Consider the following 20,659-nt stretch of genomic DNA (forward strand, 5'->3'; position numbering starts at 1 on the left):
AATGTGTTTTCAATAAAATAGGCATTTTGAAGCAAGCACTGTTAATCTCACACAACACATGGCATATTTCTTTAACTCTTTAATAAATCCCTGTTCACTTGGAAGAACATTAACTCTTCTTACAGATTAGCCACTCCTTGAGCATGCATACCTGTGTTTTCCATAAGCCATTTTGTACACTATATGAACTCACTATTAGTGCAGAAATCAATTTCTTTTAATCCCATCCACAGCCACTGCAATTCACTGACTGAAAACGCACACAAATTATACACTTTCTTTCAATCTGAATCTGGTTATTTGCACTTACAGTGGGAGCATGTTGCTACATTACTTTCTAAGCTTTAGTGTTTCACTAAATCTCATAACTGAAGCTTCTGTAAAACCATTAGAAAAAAATCACTGAGGCTCTTTAGACAGGGGATTGCTGTGTCCTAAAATACATAAATAAATAATGACACATGAAAAGGGATGATATACACCAGTGCTGCAGAAGTAGGATAACATGTATAAATATAATCCTGATTGTTCTGTCTTTTCTTCCAGACTGGTTTTGCCACATAGCTCAGCCCAGCAGAATAGCACCAACAATCAGGAATTTAACTGCAACTCCATTAAACTCCCTGAATAATTGTACACCTTTTTCTCTGTAACTTATTTCAGTTACACTTTAACTAAAGTTGACTGCAGTCCCTTCAAACGTTTGCTGCCTTCCGATGTGAATAGAAGGCAAAACATTTCTGTTTTTCTTTCTTTTTGTGCTATATGCCCATTCAATTCTGTGGACTGAACAGTTATTGTCACAGTCAAATGATTGAACTGGCATGTGTGTCCTCTCCCCTGTGTTCTCCCATTGTTACCAGTGCTTTTTTTTAAAAGGTAGTAAAGGTCACAGGGTTGTTACTGCAACTGAACATGTTGCAGAATACTTTGTATGGGGTTAATTAAACACACACACTTTCTGAACCACTTGTCCCATACAGGGTCGCGGGGAGCCAGAGCCTAACCCGGCAACTCAGGGTGTAAGGTGAAGGGGACACACCCAGGACGGAACGCCAGTCCGCCGCAAGGCACCCCCTGCGGGACTCGAACCCCAGACCCACTGGAGAGCAGGATCCGGTCCAACCCACAGCACCACCGCGGCCCCTTGGTTAATTAAACAATACAATAAAATTTAATGGGTCTATCTTGAAAATACTGTCTGAATAACAGAATAAAGAAAAAAACAGTGGGAGAGAGACCATTTTTTTTTTGAAAACTGTTGAACCGAAACCTCTCTTTAACTGCATTGTTCCACAGGGATCACCTTGAATGTCTTTTGGTTCATTTTGGTGCAGGAGGCAACAGCTCTTCTTCTGAGTGAACAGGCCCAAAGGAGCACAGGTGACCTTTCCATGTAAGGAAACAATGCTCTATTTGCTTGTCGTGAGCACGTAAAAACCACTGGGCTTTACTAGATAAACCGGTGGATAAGTCATTGAGGTTTTGACCAAAAGCTTGAAAAATAAAATTGCAGAATTGTGCTCTTGTACTCCCGAGAAATTACAAAATCATTTTTAAAATATGGACTGCCAGTCGTGTGTGTGACAGAGCAGTGATACATCAAGAATGGAAATTAGAGTAGCTGACACATTGCATTTCTTCTCTACTGTACACTGACACATTGAGTCACAACACTACAAAAAGTGCCATACTGGCTCTCTAAGCTATAATAACAGAGACATATGTTGTAAACCACAATATTTACTCTTTGGATTAATTACTAAGCTAATATTAATTATGTTGTCATGTTTAATAATAATAAGTGACAAAAACTGAAATCTCTACTTTTTGAGATTTCTGACAGATGAGACTATTGACTCTCCCAAAAAAAAAAAAAAAAACTATCACCATGAATGGTATATAATAGTGTGCACATAAGTTTACATAAATAACAAAATCAATCACTTACACAGCAAGAGCACATGAAGATGATTCATGTTAACATAGAGTGCAAGAAACTTTGGGTTGATTCGTGGTAACAGATACAAAGAACAGGGGCATACGGTTCTGATTCATGCTACAACAGAAGAGCGGGGAATCATTGGGTCATTTCATGTTAAGTCTTAAGACATATAGGGAAGCTTGGGAGGAATTTATGCTAACGTGGACATGGAGCAGAAAAACACAGAGCCGATTCATATGCATATGATATAGAGCAAGGGGATGCAAAGAAATGTGTTCGCTTTTGTGGCTCTGACTGTCCAGCACTGTGGTCACTACCATTTAAAAATTCCACTTCTTTTCTGTTTTCCTCTTCACTAGAATTTCTTCACACTACACCGTTTTTGAATCACAGTGTCATCTGCTGGTCACCATCAACACCCACACCCTATTGGTGGTTCCGGTCACACTTACTTCAAAACATGATTTATACATAATGTTGCTATTCACTGGAAAATTCTTCCTGTTTTCCACTGTATGTCCTCTTGCAGGATCCAAGGAGAATGTTCATATAAGGTTATGATTTAGATTATTACAATGGAACAAGGTGCCTCAGCCACACCCCAGATCAAAATTCTAACACGCTAACTCAACACGCACGGACTGATTCATCATCGATGCAGTTAGTTGAGTTACATGATTTCTACACCAATCCAAATAATAAGGTCCAATACAACTTAAGTATCCAGGCGACAACGGACTGTGTTTTAAACAGCTGTCTAACCATTTATCTTATCCTTTGTTTATTAGGTGTGATCAACATGTGCAAAGGTTACAGCTCCGGACTGACTTGTTGTTTACAATGAATGACATCAGCGATGATTTCTCCGCAAACGAAACACGAAACAAAAGTGAAACTTAGCAGATACTTCAGGAGCGGACTGGTTCTGTGCGCGTCCTCCGTCACCGGCTCACCGACCATGGAGGATTTTCCGTATTCGGTGGTGGTTGAGGGCCACTGGCCGTGTGCTTTCGCGAAAATAAAGACCAAACTTCAGATATACTTTCAAAGTAAGAAAAAATCCAACGGAGGCGACTGTGTGGTGGACTTCGATGAGACCACGGGGACAGTGGCTGTCCATTTCAAGTCTGCAGAAAGTAAGCGAAAGCCACCCGAATCTACACGAGAGAGAATCATTAAAAATGCTTCGAAATGCAATCGCAACGTTTATTTTAAATCAGTATAATAACTTGTGACAGCATTTACTTTTTTAACTTGACGAAATTGTAGTTGATCATCAGTGGACCAAGTCCCGCTTCAGTGAAACAATATATCAATATATGATTATGTCTGGACTTGTTTTGGGTGCAGTTAGAGCCAGAGTGCTTGAAAAAAGAGACCACGAGACGACGATTGACAATGAGCAGGTGAAGTTACGCGTCTATGTGTCGGAGGCGGCGGAGCCAAACTCGGTAAGAAGTCACTTTCTCGAAGGACCTCATTGGTACAGCGGCTGTTGTTATTAAATATGCTGTAAATAGTTTCCCGGAGGGGAAAGAGGGGATTTCTGCAGGGGAAAATGGATATTTAACGTAGTTTGGCCTGCTGACTCAGAGTGACAGGCGGCTGAGCCAATCATGGTGAAAAGTGCGTGCAGGCTGGGCGGGCCGCTCACACGCCGGGACCACTCACGTCAGCGCGTTGCTGCGCTTACTCCGCTAAGCCGGTATCTCAATGACGTGTTGTTGCTAACGGGGGCGCGGTGGGTTGGACCGGGTCTTGCTCTCTGGTGGGTCTGGGGTTCGACTCCCGCTTGGGGTGCCTTGCGGCGGACTGGCGTCCCGTCCTGGGTGTGTCCCCTCTCCCTCCGGCCTTACGCCCGGTAGGCTCCGGTTCCCCGCGACCCCGTATGGGACAAGCGGTTCAGAAAATCGTGTGTGTGTGTGTGTGTGTGTGTGTGTGTGTGTGTTGTGTTGTGTTTCTTTTCCTCATGCATTTCTACACATCTACTTTGATAAGCCCACTGACATTAATTGAAACACTACATTCATTATGGCTTTCAGAATACTAGACTAGGTGGCGTAGTAGTTAAGGTTATCACATTGTAATCTGAAGGTCTCCACACTGAATCCAAGTCCTGCTGTATTCCACTTGCACATTGTACTTATACTGAATTGTTCGAGTAAGAACACTTTGCTGTACAAATAAAAAGAGGAAAGGAGGTACAGAACTGAGTGAAGTAAATGGAATGTACGTGTTCAGTTAGAAGTATTCAGTTCTGTATGATGTTTTGTTTGGAATGTAGGGAATGTGAGCGAGCACACCTTGCGTTGGTAGATAACGGTTGTAATAAAAATAAAATTGTAAACAAAGTATTATTATTGTTGTATGGAAAAAATAGTTGGACTCCGAACTAACTAGTACAGATGAAAGTCCCGGGAAGGGCCTGCTCTTGCTTGTCATTAAGTTATTTATGCTATAATTACATTGGCTTTTCAAGTTTTTGAAGATACAAGAATTTTAACAGTTTGTTCATTTGTAATTATAAGTTAATCACAGTTCTATTTTCTAAAATTTGTCTCTTGTAGTGTGAACTCCACTCACATGAACTTCACTCAGCTAACTCCTTGATTCCACAGCTAGTGTATAGTGTCACATGTCAGTGAACAATAAACAAGATGACTAATGTTGCAAGTGTTTGTGGGACCAATCAGTCTGCAGTCAGCATTGAATTGGGATTTGTGGAGAAAATGCATTTTTATTTTTAGTCATTTTAAATTTGTATTAGCTTAGTAAAAAAAAGAAAATTAAATGCCATAAAACATATTTATTATGGTTCATTCAGAGATTTTTATGGAATATAACATGTAAATAGACTGAGGGATGGGATCCTGTCCAGGATATACCCTACTTTGGAATAGGAACTCCAATGCCACTGCATTGTAGAAACAGTTTGTGAGAATGTATGGATAGATGGAAGCATTACAGAATATTTCTATTCATTGTGGCTTAATCTGAGGTTTTTATGGAACCTGGAACTTGTGAATTTGTGAATAAGTGGAGGGATGTTTGTGTTATGTAGTGTTTGTTAATTGTGACAGCAAGGGGGGAAACTACTTTAGATTTGTGAACAAATTGAGTTACAAACAGATTTTCAGTCTCAGTAGTGTTCACAAGTTGAAGAGCCTGTTTAGTTTTTTGTCTACTATCATATCATAAACTGTCATATGGTTTCATCATGTACAGTAATTACTGGACTGGCAGGGTTTGTCTAGCTTTTCTTTGTATTGTATCTTTATGGTGCAGACCATGTAACTGTGTTATCACAGTTAAACAAATTTTTTTCTAGTTCTAATACTATCCGTGAGCAAACCTGAATTCCCTCGGTAAGTGCTAATCTGGTTAAAGCGGTTAGGTATGAAATTATTAGCTACTTTTAACAGGACTACGTAATGGATGATTTGTTTCTGGATCCCCAGTATAAATTAAATTCTTTAATCTGATGCTATACTGTTCTTTTCCAGGAAGGAGAAAGAAGTAAACCATCCATTAGCTACGGTCAGTAATTGTATAAAACTTCCTTCATTCTTGGGCACTTTTGTTAGAACAAAATTATTGCTGCAACTGATTCATAGCTAACATTGGTCAGATTCTACCTGGATAAGTTAATTATCTGTAATTTTAAATTATTTTAAATGCACTAAATTAGTAAATAGTTTAATTTGTTGTGTAGCCTTGCAATGTAGCATGAAAATACTTCCTTCCCCAAACCTCTAAGGTTCTTCTAGGGATGGAGAACAATTCTCCCATTCTAATAATGAGCCTTCTGAAAGACGTCAAGAGACCCCAGAGGTAACCACCATTGTTCTAGAGAATGTGAAACAGAACATCTCCAAAGACATTCTAGACCTGATGGTGGAGAACATCTGCAAATCAGCTGAAGCTGATTTTTTTGTGGAAATGATATATGAGATGAACGCAGCCGTTGTGTCCTTCAAAAATACCAATGGTAAGACATTTCGAACTATTTCAGGTGAAACTTATAGATTGCTCTTAATCAGAACATTCAGACCCATAAGTGTATGTTTTAAAAGAATTAAAGATGGCACACATGACTGTTGATGTTTTGTTTCTTTGTTGTTTTCTTCAAAACCTATTTAAAATAAATTACAGCTTGAACTGAGTCTAAAAAATTTGTTTTATTTTAGATGCAGTGCAGTTCTTCTCAGAGTGCAAGAAGAACAACAGGTTCCTGCATTTTGAACTCAGCGCCAGGGCCTTGGAGGAGACCAGGAGTGTTAAGGTGGAGAACCTTCCCTCTCAGGCTGTGGAGGACCTGCTGATTCTGTACTTTGAGAAAGAGGGAGGAGGTGAAGTGGAGGCCATTAATATGATACCTGAAGAACAGGCGGCTATCGTTACCTTCCGAGATCCTAAAGGTAGTAACACTTCACAGAATCACAGTTAAAATCCTGGTCTTAGTCATAACAATTGTAATTTTTACTCAATCCTGATTCTGATTCTTTTTTCAGTCGTATTAACTGTACAGAGGAAAACACATCATATCTGCAAGATACCTGTCAATGTTTACCCGTTCTACAAGTCCATTGGAACGGCCTTGTATGGAAAAGACAGACCAGAGTGGAAGATGCCTGACCCTTTTACTCAAACCATTCATCATGCAGTGTGGAAATTCCTTCTAATGACTAAGCAGTTTTCACCTATCAGTAACCAAATGAAAAATCACTTCTGTGCTGTAGATCTAGAATGCAATAATGTCAAGTTAACCCCATTGCCTGACCTGCTGAAACAAAAAGGTTTGACAGCAAGACACATTGACAACTGGAAGCAAAATGCTATTGATGCCTTCCAGAACATAATGTCGAAGTACAAGTCTGTTGAGTGTGGTGTAACCTCTTTCGTGTGGAAAGTTGTTGAGAAAGAAATTCACAAGGCAATTAAACAGGATGCCATCCTGGACCCTAACCCAAGCACAGGGATTGTGGTGATTGCAGGCTTAGCCAAAGATGTGGACAGGCTGAAACAAACGGTGGATAAAATTCTGCAAAGAGCCACTAGTAAAATAGAGAGGGAGAAGAACAGCATCTCTGAGGAGGTTCCTTTGACTCCAGCCATGTTCTACATCCTGCAGCAAGATGGTCTTCAGCAAAGAGCTGCAACATCCTTCCCAGGGCTGAGTTTCACATACAAGACTGATGCTAGAAAGCTAATGTTGTGTGGTTTACCCACTGAGGTACTAAATATTAAAAGCTGGGTTCTTGAAAAACAACTTGAAATGAAACACAGGCAGCTGGATGTTGATTCCAGTCTTTTAGGCTTTCTCAGCGTTGTTGATAACGAGGAGATGTCTTCTGAACTTTTTATGTCCCGTGGTGTCTGTGCTGTCTTTAAAATTGAGAAGGGAGCTGTGATAATTACTGGCATATCTGAAAAGGCTCTAACTGATGCAGAAAAACAACTAAGGGACTCACTGACATTTCAGACTATCACGGTGGAGGACCAGCAAGTTCTGAGAAGACAAGAATGGCAAATTTTGTACAAGAAGTTGAAAGACAGTTATACTTCATCCAAAAAGACCACAGTAACAATGAAGTTCACCAGCCAAGACACAATTACTGTCTCTGGCTTTCATCAACCTGTGATAAATGTCTGTGAAAGTCTGTGTGACTTCTTTAACAGATACACCCGTGTTCAAGAGGCTCTTCGTGTCAAATCTCCTGCAGTTGTAAAATTCATACAAGAAAACAAAAAACAGAGCTGGAATAGTTTTGCAAACTCTAAAGAGGTTGAGGTTTTTTTTGAGGAAACTAGGGCCCGGATACAACTTTCTGGGTCCCGCTACCTTGTTCAGGAAGTAAAAAATTTCTTTCAAGAAGTAACAACTTCCCTTCATACAGATATTCTGAAGATTGTCAAACCTGGGGCAAAGAAGTTCTTTTTAGAGAAACAGAACATGTTATGCTCCATTATCCGAGTGGAAAGCAATTGTGTGGTGGTGCTGCAGGAGGACACCCTGTTTGAGGAAGAACTGGAGAAAGCAGAAGATTACAGCTTTTCTACTTACTGTAAGGTGCAGACATCCAGTGGGGTGATCATCACAGTCACAAAAGCCAATATCTGCCAGTTTCAGGCAGATGCAGTTGTCAACGCTGCAAATGAGGAGCTGAGTCATATTGGTGGTTTGGCAGCAGCCCTTCTCCAAGCTGCAGGTCAAAAGCTGCAGGACGACTGTGATTGCTACATAAAGAAGAATGGCAGTTTGAACCCTGGTGATGCTGTTATTACAAACTCTGGTCGGCTCCCATGCCGTTATGTCATCCATGCAGTTGGACCAAGGTTCTTTCAGATGGAAGCAAGTACAGCTGTGCAGCTTCTTCAGTGTGCTGTGAAGCAAAGCCTGACCTTAGCTGTGGAGAACAACTGCTTCTCTGTGGCTATTCCAGCCATCAGTTCTGGAATATTTGGATTCCCATTGCAACTCTGTGCAGAGACCATTGCTGAGACAGTGAAAAAATACTGTGAGGAACGTTCCCTCAAAAGGAACTCTCTGAGTGAGATCCACCTGGTCAATAATGATGATAAGACTGTACAAGCCATGGTGGAGGCTGTAAAGAAAATATTTGCAGACCAGCAGCTACAGCTAATGCCTGCACAGAGGAAGCCTCTGTCCCCCAAGCCATGGAACACTGGTGCACGGAAGAAGATGTCTGCCTTGGAGTTTGGCACTTCAAAAGAGGCTGAAAAGAGCAGAGCACCTGAGAAGACAAAAACTCGAGAAGGACTTGATATTACCATTACGACAGGATGCATCCAGGATGCAACAGTAAGTATTAGTGTTGGAGTAGTTGCTGTGAAAACATTGTAATTATAAATTGCCTTAAGCAATGCTGTCAAGTAAATTAGTAATACTACTACTACTACTACTACTAATAAAAATAATAATAATAGTAACAATAATAGGCAGCAGAGTGGTAAGGGTTTAGTGCTACTTCACAGCCCTTGGGCTATGCGTGTAGGCGTGGGTTTGAATTAGCTCAGTCTGTGAGGAGTTTTTGTGGTGTCTTCACGTTTGCATTGGCAAAGATGTGTTTCAGGTCAATTGATCACTCATAATTGCTTGTTGTGTGTAGCTGAATGCGTATGTCATTACCTTGATGGGTTGTTGCCCTATTCAGGATGTACCATACCTCACGTTCTGTACTTCTGGAATAGGCTCTGCACCACCATAACCCTGCATTAGGACAAGTGGTGATAAATAATGAGTGAATAAAGAATGTTGGATAAGGGTGAATTATATTAACAAGGAGGCAACAATGAGTTCATGATAATGTCTCAGTCTTCTAATGTATGACTACTAGGATACTATAAACAATTATAATGTCTATAAGCATTATCTGATGTTGGTAAGGTTTTTCCACTCAAAGAGGAATTCTGTAGATGAAGTAGTAAATCTTATTTTGTAAACTGGTTGGAAAATCTTCATTTATTAGCTGTAGCTGAAGTCATTGTTCAACAGCCTAATACAGCAGTGGATGGATGTAGTATATTCTCTTCTATCAAGAAGCTAAAAGGGACACCTTTTGAAATATATGTTTTATTTGAGAAATAATTTCTAGACTATTCATCACAATAAAGCAGTGTGTGGGTGAAAAGACTATTTAGAATGGAGACTTCTTCTACCATCAGTTTAACATCTTATTGCTAAAATTCAATAGTAATAATATACCCTTCTTTTAAATCCTGCAGACCACTGTAATAGTGAATACCATTTCTGATGATCTGGACCTCAGTAAAGGTGGTGTTTCCAAGGCCATTTTAGAGGCTGCTGGTCCAAGACTCCAGTCAGCTATTCGAGACAAGGGTGGGAAATCCAGAGTGGAATACGGAAGTGTGTTTGTCACTAACGGCTATAACCTGAAGTGTGAAAAGGTGTTCCATGCTGTTTGCCCCTTCTGGGACAAAGAAAGGAAGAGATCAGAGCAGGTAACGTTTTGGTATTCAGGTCTTATGACCTCAGTGTTTCATCAGAATCAAAAGAAGTTGTGAAATGCAACATATCAAATGTAATTTTCTGACCCTGTTCTAACTGAGACCTTTGTTATTGCATTTTGTTTACTAATGCTTGAAATTATATAAAGAACAAGTTATAATGGGATATACATTGTAAATAGATTTTGTAGATGGAAATTTGGTGGTAGATTAATGGTGTTTTTGGTACCAGTAATGAGCTGATGTCTGTATATCTTGAAGGAGTTCACAGTATTTACAAAAGTGGGTTTATACTATAAATGACCATGTACTGTTGTACTTCAGGTGTTGATAAGTATTATCCAAGACTGCCTGAAAGAAGCTGAAAAACAAAGAGTGAAGTCTATGTCTTTCCCTGCTATTGGCACGGGAAACCTGGGGTTCCCCAAGAACCTGGTGGCTAAAATCATGCTATCTGAGATTCGGAGATTCAGTGATAGGTGTTCCCCAAAGCATCTATCGGCAGTAGATATCATGTTGCATCCCAGTGATTCTCGCACTATTGAGGTAAGCGATGCCATACAGTGTGCTGGCTTTGACATTACAGTTTTGTATATAATTTATTAATATGTAAATGTGTAATGTCTCATCCGTTTTATAAACACTGGGCTGAAATGCTCATTTCATGCAAAGGCTAGTGATGGTTACTCCAGGGTTCAGCTTTGTGGAGACATGTATACAATGGTATAAACTTTTGAAAATGAAAACATTTCCGTTCATTTATTTTTACTACAAATTGTCTTCATATTCTGTTTCGTAAAATGTATCTGTTGTGCAGCAAAAATTACTTGTGTTTCTGCTTGCCGCCATTAGTGTGCAGCAAAACATTCTGAGATATAACAGAAATGTAAAACTTGAGAGAAGGGGCAGCTTCAAGGAGCTGTGTAAGACTGATTTTATTTAGGGTGTCATTTATTATAGCTTTTTCTTAGAATTTTATAGAGACTATTCATCAAGTAAAACGAGACATATGTCTTAATACCCTTTTTGGAATGCAAACTGAAATACTGACAGAGCAGTTTTATTATTTTATTTTTTTTTTAATAGACCCCATCCACATAGCCAGTTGTGTCCTCACTTGCAAATAAGGCCTGAGTTGGTATTTAAGGTCAAACATTTTTTAATACGTTATTTTCTATGCTCCTGTGGCTTCTAATGTGCAGCAGGAAGAGAGCATTATCTTCATATTTAAAGCAGAAAACAGGACATTGAACAGGAGTTTGCGGATGTGACTTTTTTAAATTCGGTTATATAAAGGAGACTTTAACTTTCCTTCAAGATAATAAAAGTCATGCATGGGACTGGCATTAATTGTTCCCTGCCTCATTTGTTCTGCTTCCAGGATAGAGGTACACTGAGACCCTGCATGGAAAAGCTGTTTATGTAAATAGCATAAATAAATAAAAGTCTTAGCCGATGATTTTTATACAACATATCCTGTAAATGAATCAAGGAATTAAGCGGTATTATTAATCTTTTATTGATTGGGATGTAGCAGTTGGGTATAAAAACAGTTGCAGTTACATGAAGACTTCAGTTTCAGTTATGTTTGTGAGTTGCGATACAAAAGTATATTAATGTAGATGAATTAAGAGTGTTGATCAGCCAAGCTGCGCTCTTGCTGTGAATGTGCCATCATTCTGATTAGCCATTGTTACATGAGTGGTGAACTCATCTTCTGTATCTCTCTGTTGAAGTGTTTCAGAAGTGAGTTTGGATATCAGAAACAGAGTCATACAGGGTACGACAGACAACATGCTGGAGCGTCAGAGCAGAATTTAAGGGACTCTAGCCAATCACAAAAGGCCTCGACCTATAATGACCACCTGCGGCAGGACCCTGGTAGGAGTCCTTCATCACAGTTATTCATTCTCCATTAGAAACCAGAACTACACTATATACTATTGAGATATAGTCCATTAAAACCAGTTATCACAATACTTTTTAGTTACATCATAACACAATCTCAATTTTTGCTTAATTAATAATGTATATTATTCTTTCTTGCATGAAGGCATACAAATGGTTCCTTGGTTATTTCCCTTATTTACTGCATGCTGTGGCTCTGGGTGCCGTTTCTGTGTGCCAACATTGTTTTGAGTTGAAAAGCAACCAATGACCCACCTATAGCCAAAAGATATTTACTATGCCCGCATAACACTGTTATGACATTGTCTCTTTTCAATCCAGTTTTTACTGGCCAGGTATCCTCCCCTGCCCTAGGTGTGCACAGTATGCGTGTGGGACATCTGACTGTGGAAGTATCCTCTGGAGACATCACCAAGCAGAGCACTGATGCTATTGTCAATTCCTCCAATGATACCTTTTCCCTCAAAGCAGGTAACTTTCACAGCCTGCCAAGCAGCAGATTTGGGCTATTTACCTAATGGTTATTATCTTAGATTCCGGGTTACCAGCATTAGTCCCATTTCAGTGCACTCTGCAGGATAAAGTCAAAAACAACAGATGCGACTTCTTCCTCCAAACCATCAGTCTCTAAAGAAATGTCCAAGTTCAGTGACTGTAATAAGAGGTGTAGCCACTAAGGGAATACTCCTTTCTAGTAACAATAATGATATATTTAGAGAACAGCACACGTTCTTTGTCAAAATGGAAATATCTGTTTTCGGAGACAGTAATGTAAAATTCAGGGGTCATCTTATATCATTAAAGAAAATGAGAAATGAGAAGTTCAGAAAACAGCATATATATCTTGTCTCTCCCTTCTACAGGTGTGTCCAAGGCCATTCTAGATGCAGCTGGCTTTGCTGTGGAGAGGGAATGTTCACAATTAGGTGGGTCTTGCACCCCAAATTCATACTTGTCTCTACTGTTCCACTGAATTTTTTCCCTCTGGAAAAGAATAGAATTTAAAACCTGACATTTTAAGATTATACAATTTTGCTTCTCTTTATTGTGGATAACTGAGGAGACTGAGGTTCAGGACAGATGTTTGAGCAAGAAAAGAATGTTATGTAAATATTAGAAAAAATAAACATGACATTCACGTTTTTCCCCTTTACCTTCAGCATCCAAGCCGAACAATGGGATGATTCTCACCCAGTCAGGATCTTTGCCATGTAAATGTATCATCCACATCACTGGGCGGAATGACCCAAACCTAATCCGGGAAGCAGTGTATTCAGTGTTGCTGTTGTGTGAAGAGAACAGTTTCACATCGGTTTCCTTCCCTGCTCTTGGAACAGGTGTGTCTGTGTTTGTGTATAGCTTGATTAATAAGTTCAAGCGAAGGGATAATAGGTTACTATTATTGGTTCAGGGCCATGATCTGTGTTGTCCCGATTCTTTTCCTAGGAGCTGGGGGAGCAAGTCCACAACTGGTAGCAAAGGCTATGATTGGTGCAGTGATAGACTTTGAGAAAAAGAAGAAAGGACTCTTTCTGAAGTATGTAAAGATCCTGGTTTTCCAACCAGGGATGGTGGGTGAATTCCTTAAAGTCATGAAGATGAAAGAAGGCATGGAACAGCCGGAGGAGAAGAGCGTATTTTCTAAAATAAAAGGTAGACGAGGTAACCGTTCTGATGTGGGGCCTAACCATTAAAACTATTTTTGTTAACCGCACATATTTAGAACTTAATGGCTAAGTGACAAAATGAGAGACTATTATAAAATGTGTTCAATTTAATACCAGGATCAAACATCCAGCTTGGGTGCTTGAATCCCACTGGTATACAGAAAATTAAACCATTTGAAATTAAAAAAATCAAGGCATTCTGCTGAAGCACATCCATGTTGTGCAAGTTAAAAACTAATTTGGATAAGCTTATGTGCTCTCCCATCATTTTTTTCATAATAAAGTCATTTTCACTATAAAACATGCTATCATTGGTGTGAAAAAATACTAGTGTAGTGTGTTATCAGGGAGTTTTCATTTAATGTTGTTTAGAAGTACAATATGTACTGTTACTTCTTGCAGTATATCACAGATTTTTATTCTTCTTTGTGTAACCAACAGACTCAGTAACCAACTTTTTTGGGAGTGCTGGTGATAACACAAAAATTAATGAAGATTTTACTATGGTGGGTGAGGAGTTTGCTCCAACTATATTCCATGTTTGTGGAGAGAGTCTTCAAGATCTATCCAAAGCTAAAAACTTGATCCAGGACATAATTGTGAAAGAGCAGACAGAGAAGACCATCAAAGACACCTGGATCCAATATTTCACCCAGGAGGACCGTGCAAAATTGCACAAGCTTCAGGAAAAGCTGACTGTTCGCATTCGACTGGATATCCGTGGCTCTGACTCCATGGTGAAATTGGAGGGTCTCACCCGAGACGTGTTGACAGCTGATGGAAATATCAGGGAGATGATCAGAGAGGTGGAGAGGCTAGAAAGACAAAAACGTGAGGCAATCCTGTTGAGTGACTTAGTGGAGTGGCAGTATGAAGCTGGAGCCTCCTTCCTTCCTGTTGACGTGCTCACCAATCTGACACTAGAACAGGCTTTTGACAATCGTCAGTCTCATGTGAAAATCAGTATCAACAACGAAGAATATCAAGCAAATTTAATTAGCAAAACAGCTTTCAACAGCAAAAATACCATTCAGCTGAAAAGAATTGACCTACGAGGTAAACTCTAAGTTTGAATCATAAGAAATTACATGTCACTTTGCCTGAAGATGTTTTATTTTTTTAATCCAATTTATCTAAAGTCATATCAATCCTCTGCTGCTGGAACAGTGACTCCACACTATATATGCAAAATTATTATAAAATCTATTGTATCTTGTATAACTAATGTACTTTTTTCTCTTTGTGCTACAGATGCTCTTCCAAACCACTGGGATGACAAGAAAGGGACTAACCCCCTCATTGTCTTACTGCCACAAACCTGTCAGGAATACCAAAATGTGGAGAGAGAGTTCAGGAAGACTGGTCTTAAGAACAATATTGTTAAGGTACATACAAGTCATTCTGAAATGACAGTGTTAAGGAAAACTGGTCATATTGACAGCACTGCTTTTGTTTTAGCCTTGACTTGAGGTCACCAGCACATGAACAATGGAAATTCTCTTAATACTAGAGTTATTGCTTGTTGTAATTATTACATACTGCGTTTGCAGTTCATCCTTAGTATGAGCTTATTGTCTTTGACTTTAGATTGAAAGGATTCAGAATATCATGCTCTGGAAAAGCTACCAGATCAAGAAGAAAGTCATAGAGGAAAAGAGCAACCTCATTAACACTGAAAGACAGCTCTTCCATGGAACCTGCACAACTTCGGTCGATCACATCAACACCCATGGTTTCAATCGTAGCTACGCGGGTAAAAACGGTGTGTAAATTAATTTTTACATGTAATTTTTTACCTAGTATGAATTGCATTCAGTGATTCCAGGATAGACTCCAGGCCTCCGTGACTTTGACCAGGACAAGCAGTGGATGGATGGATGGATGGATGGATGGATGGACACAGTTCCTGATTTAAGTATTAATGAAATATGTTGAAAGCATCTTGTTGTAGATTTTTTTTTTTTCTATTTTCAACAGTGTGTAACTTTATTCATATGATGACAGATTTCCTTAATCTTTCAGCTGCTGCCATTGGGAATGGGACTTACTTTGCAGTGGACCCCTCATACTCTGCACAAAATACCTACTCCAAGCCTGATGCCAATGGCCAAAAGAACATGTACCTGGCCAGAGTCCTGGTGGGGGAGTACACTCTGGGGAAGGCGGGGCTCATTGTCCCTCCCAACAAGGGTACAGGAAATACTGCAGATTTATATGACAGTGTTGTGGACAACATAAACAATCCACTGGTATTTGTCATATTTAGTGATGTGCAGGCTTATCCAGAATATCTCATTACTTTCTCCTAAGTCTTATCTTTTAAAATCAGTACACTAGGTCTAGTTGATCTTCATGGAGTTTATTCTTAGATGGTTTAATGGATGTGGTTTTTACATTATTTTATTTATTTTAAAAATGTCTTTTTGTCCCAAAATCTGAGTTGAGAATTTTGTTTGCAGATCTCCAAAGTAAAAGGTTACTAGAATTGTCTTTACAGATTTACCATATACTGCAACTAGTTTTTAGTTCTAAAATTGGTTTATCTTCACTAGATGACACTAAAAGACAGTTGCACTAGACCACTTCCAAAATGTTAATAACTTATGTCATGCTTCATGCTCAAATACAAGCAATATTTAATGTATGTTATAAATTTCATTACACTTGGGGCATAGCAAATTGACAGTGAAAATGGAAACACTCAAATGAAACTATTTTATTGCTATAACTGTTTTGCTCTCCTTTAAACTAACCTTACATTGCTACAAGGGAAGAATGTTATAAAAAAAAAAAAAAAAATTCTGCATAGTGGAGAATGAGGGGGTGTGGTGGCGCAGCAGGTTTGGCCTGTGCCTGCTCTCCGGTGGGTCTGGGGTTCAAGTCCTGCTTGGGGTGCCTTGCAACAGACTGGTGTCCTATCCTGGGTGTGTCCCCTCCCCCCTCCAGCCTAACACCGTGTGTTGCCGGGTTAGGCTCCGTTTCGCCGTGACCCCGCTTGGGACAAGCGGTTTCAGACTCTGTGTGTGTGTGTGTGTGTGTGTGTGTGTGTGTGTGTGTGTGTGTGTGTGTGTGTGTGTGTGAGATAGTAGGGAATTTCTGTACAAGTCTGTCAGGCCCACTTAAGGTAATGCCCTTAGTTTGGGGTAATAATTACCCTAAAACATAATAACGCCCTGTGTTACCGGGTAGGCTCCAGTTCCCCGCGACCCCCGTATGGGACAAGCGGTTCTGAAAATGTGTGTGTGTGTGTGTGTGTGTGTGATTACAGACTGGATTGGGCTGATTTATTATTTTGTAACACACTGAAAAGGTTCTGCCAATTAATATTTCTATCTGATTACTGTCTCGTGTGATTTGTAGAATATGCCAGCAGAGGATTTCCTGTTCATTAACACAAATACTTTTCCATTAAAGAGTTTTTCTTCAGTGTTCTGTGATTGCTGTTGGTACTTTACTGATGTCCCAAGTGTCTGTATTCTAATCTGCCGTTAATTCAGCACATGACATTCAGCTGTTCTACAATGACACAGAGTAGTACTTACACATGGGTTTGTAAGGTGTATTTGATAGTAACACAGTACATAGTACAAACCACAATCAGCATAACTCAAAATGATATAAAAATAAGCTAAGGGCAACAGTTAGTGAAGGGTCCCTGGTTGATATCCCCACTCCTACTGACTATGCTTGACAAGGTACAGACTGAATTGATATAGTAAGAATAACCTGCTATGTAAATGGGTGAATCACTGTTTCCAAAAAATTACCTTATATTTTCTAAAATTCACACAGCCATCCATTAACGTTAATGATAGTAAAATTATAACAAACATTTCTTTGGATTAGACAAACAGCTTCCCCTGCTGGAAACACTATGCTTAAATTTTAAAACAAATTACTTATTTGAAGCTGCTGAATTTGACAAGTGGTTACTAACAGTGAATGACTAAAATTGGTTTGTCAAAAGTTTTTCTGAATTGCTAACACACTACAACTGATTCTCAGAACAGAACTTTCAAAATATGAACATGAATTATCTGAAAAAACACTTTTGCCAAAACATTTGACGTTATTCATTTGATTACATACAAACTGGAGATTTCTCAAACTCTTCTGTAAAACTTTGAATGTTGGTGTCATCACAAAGCAAAGTTAATTTCACGATTTAATACTGAAAATACTGCCATTCAAAATGCAAAACTCCAGTCCCTACAAGCAGGTACAATTAGATTAGCACACACAGTTCTATAAATATGAACAATCCAATAATCATGCAGATTGACGAACTTGTGTAAAGGGCCACAGATCAATTGTACTTTGTTTTTGTCGGAAAAAATGGAAACCAACAACCAAGCAGAGAGTTCAGGCGAGAAGGTGACCAAGGAAGAAAAAGAGCAAGAACACTAATTTTGGTTGAGACATCACTACAGTAGTCAACCATGCTCTTGTCCATGGCTCAACAGTGAGACGAGCAAGACAAATGGTCCAACAAATTGTTGAGCTAAACTTCAGCCGTTCTCAGCTGTCTATTCTCAGGACATTTAGAGAAGTGAATAGGTCATTTACAATATAGTTTTCCGCTGTTTACTCTAGTATACTTCATTATTTACATTTAAATTTATTCATTTAGCAGACGCTTTTCTCCAAAGCAACGTACATCTCATGGGAAATCCAATGTGTGCATTACATTGGCAAAAAGAGATATATAGATGCAGATGTGTGATTCTTAAATACAGTTTGTTTCTTTCCACCATATGAATCAATGTACTGTACATCACATGAGTAGCTGCATAAAACGGGTGCACATAACACAAGTAGCTGCATTATGTCATTGTATCAACATAAATGGAACTGGAAAGTATATTAACCCAAGATTAATCACATTTTGTAAAAATGGGCCATGGTATTAGCAAACCTGTACAAAGTGTGAAGTTTTAAACTTGCCAAGTCAATCTCCTAACTTAAATCCAGTTGAGCCTGCATTTCACTTGTTGAAGACGAAGCTGAATTTAAAAAATAAATAAATAATAAAAATAAATAAATAAAAAAAACACACACACAAAAACAAAACGAGCAAATGAGGCTGGAGTTATGAGTTGGCAGAGCATCTCATAGGAATCATCTCATAGGAATATGAGTATATGAGAATATTTGTATTTTTGCTGCGATGTACATCGCTTTGAAAAAGATGTTCTGTTCCAATCTAGAGGCGCTCTTCATCAACTGTAAGCCTTTCTACTTGCCGTGGGAGTTTTCCTCGTTTATTCTCGTAAGTGTTTACATTCCACCGCAAGCGTGTATGAACGTAGCGCTGCAACAGCTGGCCGATCAGATCACAGACACAGAGCAACAACACCCGGACTCTGTTATAATCATTCTCGGGGACTTTAATAAAGCAAATCTCTCCCGTGAACTGCCAAAATTCAGACAGCAGGTTACATGCCCTACCAGAGACAGTAATATACTGGACCACTGTTACACTACAATAAAGGATGCATATCACTCTGTCCCACGGGCAGCTTTGGGGCTCTCTGATCACTGTCTGGTTCATCTTATACCGACCTACAGGTAGAAACTGAAATTAGCTAAACCGGTAATAAGGACTGTTAAAAGATGGACTAACGAAGCAGAGCGGGACTTACAAGACTGTTTTGAGTGCACTGACTGGATTGTTTTTGAGGCTGCTGCTACCGATCTGGATGAGCTCACAGACTCTGTAACATCATATATCAGTTTCTGTGAGGATATGTGCATCCCTACCAGGACTCATTTAACATACAACGACAAACCGTGGTTCACTGCAAAACTCGGACAGCTTCGTCAGGCCAAAGAAGACGCCTACAGGAATGGGGACAGAGTCTTGTATAAACAGGCCAAAAACACACTGACAAAGGTTATCAGAATGGCTAAGAGAAACTACTCTGAAAAGCTAAAAAAACAGTTTTCAGCCAACGACCCTGCATCAGTGTGGAAAGGCCTGAAAGACATCACCAACTACAAGACACCGTCCTCCAGCACTGTGTCGAATCAACAACTGGCCGACGATTTGAATGAGTTTTATTGCAGGTTTGAAAAACCATGTCTCACATCCCACACCCATTCTGACCTTCTCTCCATGCATCCATCAACACCTCCAGCAACCCTACTCTTTCCCCCTCCTGCACTTTGGGTCTGTGAAGAGGATGTGCGTCGGGTCTTCCGGAAACAGAAGACAAGGACAGCACCAGGCCCAGACGGTGTTTCATCAGCCTGTCTAAAAACCTGTGCTGACCAGCTGGCCCCTATCTTCACAAAGATCTTCAACAGATCATTGGAGCTGTGCGAAGTCCCTTCCTGCTTCAAATGCTCCACCATCATACCCATTCCAAAGAAACCCAAAATCACAGGACTGAATGACTACAGACCTGTTGCCTTAACATCTGTGGTCATGAAGTCAGTTGAAAGACTGGTGTTGGCCTACCTGAAGGACATTACTGGACCCTTGCTGGACCCCCTGCAGTTTGTTTATCGAGCAAACAGGTCTGTGGATGATGCAGTCAATATGGGACTGCACTACATCCTGCAACATGTGGACAAACCAGGGACTTATGTGAGGATCCTGTTTGTGGACTTCAGCTCGGCCTTCAACACCATCATCCCAAACCTCCTCCTGTGCAAATTAACCCAGCTCTCTGTGACCACCTCCATCTGTCAGTGGATCACCAACTTCCTGACAGACAGGCAACAGCTAGTGAGGCTGGGAAAATTCTCATCCAACACCTACACGATCAGTACTGGCGCCCCCCAGGGATGTGTGCTCTCCCCACTGTTCTTCTCCCTGTACACCAATGACTGCACTGCAAAAGACCCCTCTGTCAAGCTCCTGAAGTTTGCAGACAACACCACACTCATCGGCCTCATCCGGGATGGTGACGAGTCTGCTTACAGACAGAAGGTTAAAGAGCTGGCTGTCTGGTGCAGTCACAACAACCTGGAGCTGAACACGCTCAAAACGGTGGAAATGATTGTAGACTTAAGGAAAAACACCCCAGCATTATCCCCACTCACCATCATGAACAGCACTATGGCAACAGTGGAGTCATTCAGGTTCCTGGGCACCACCATCTCACAGGACCTGAGGTGGGAGTTCCACATAGACTCCATCGTGAAG

General features: G+C 40.0%; 1 protein-coding gene across 2 annotated transcripts; it reads left to right on the plus strand.

The window, feature by feature from the left end:
* The first annotated feature begins 2,443 nt into the window (after positions 1–2,443).
* Positions 2,444–16,307, plus strand: LOC108934478 (protein mono-ADP-ribosyltransferase PARP14-like). Of its 2 annotated transcripts, none has more exons than XM_018752358.2 (18): positions 2,444–2,499; positions 2,734–3,081; positions 3,296–3,396; positions 5,449–5,482; positions 5,703–5,933; positions 6,133–6,363; positions 6,457–8,768; positions 9,692–9,928; positions 10,259–10,480; positions 11,671–11,815; positions 12,164–12,313; positions 12,706–12,768; positions 13,003–13,179; positions 13,289–13,504; positions 13,951–14,565; positions 14,761–14,894; positions 15,097–15,271; positions 15,532–16,307. In XM_018752358.2, exons 2-18 carry the CDS (start codon positions 2,790–2,792, stop codon positions 15,816–15,818), a joined length of 5,622 nt encoding a protein of 1,873 aa, XP_018607874.2. In that variant the 5' UTR covers positions 2,444–2,499; positions 2,734–2,789; the 3' UTR covers positions 15,819–16,307. The 2 variants fall into 2 exon arrangements, with proteins under 2 accessions (XP_018607874.2, XP_018607875.2); XM_018752359.2 differs by having other exon boundaries at positions 13,289–13,495.
* Positions 16,308–20,659: the final 4,352 nt, after the last annotated feature.

Source organism: Scleropages formosus, chromosome 4, assembly GCF_900964775.1.
Source record: "Scleropages formosus chromosome 4, fSclFor1.1, whole genome shotgun sequence".
Lineage (NCBI taxonomy): Eukaryota > Metazoa > Chordata > Actinopteri > Osteoglossiformes > Osteoglossidae > Scleropages > Scleropages formosus.

Bases quoted from the DNA above. Each gene is read 5' to 3' on its own strand.
- LOC108934478 (XM_018752358.2), top strand. From the start codon at position 2,790: ATGACATCAGCGATGATTTCTCCGCAAACGAAACACGAAACAAAAGTG. The intron at 12,314-12,705 runs GTAACTTTCACA...TCCCTTCTACAG, and splicing joins TACCTTTTCCCTCAAAGCAG to GTGTGTCCAAGGCCATTCTA. The intron at 15,272-15,531 runs GTGTGTAAATTA...TTAATCTTTCAG, and splicing joins TAGCTACGCGGGTAAAAACG to CTGCTGCCATTGGGAATGGG.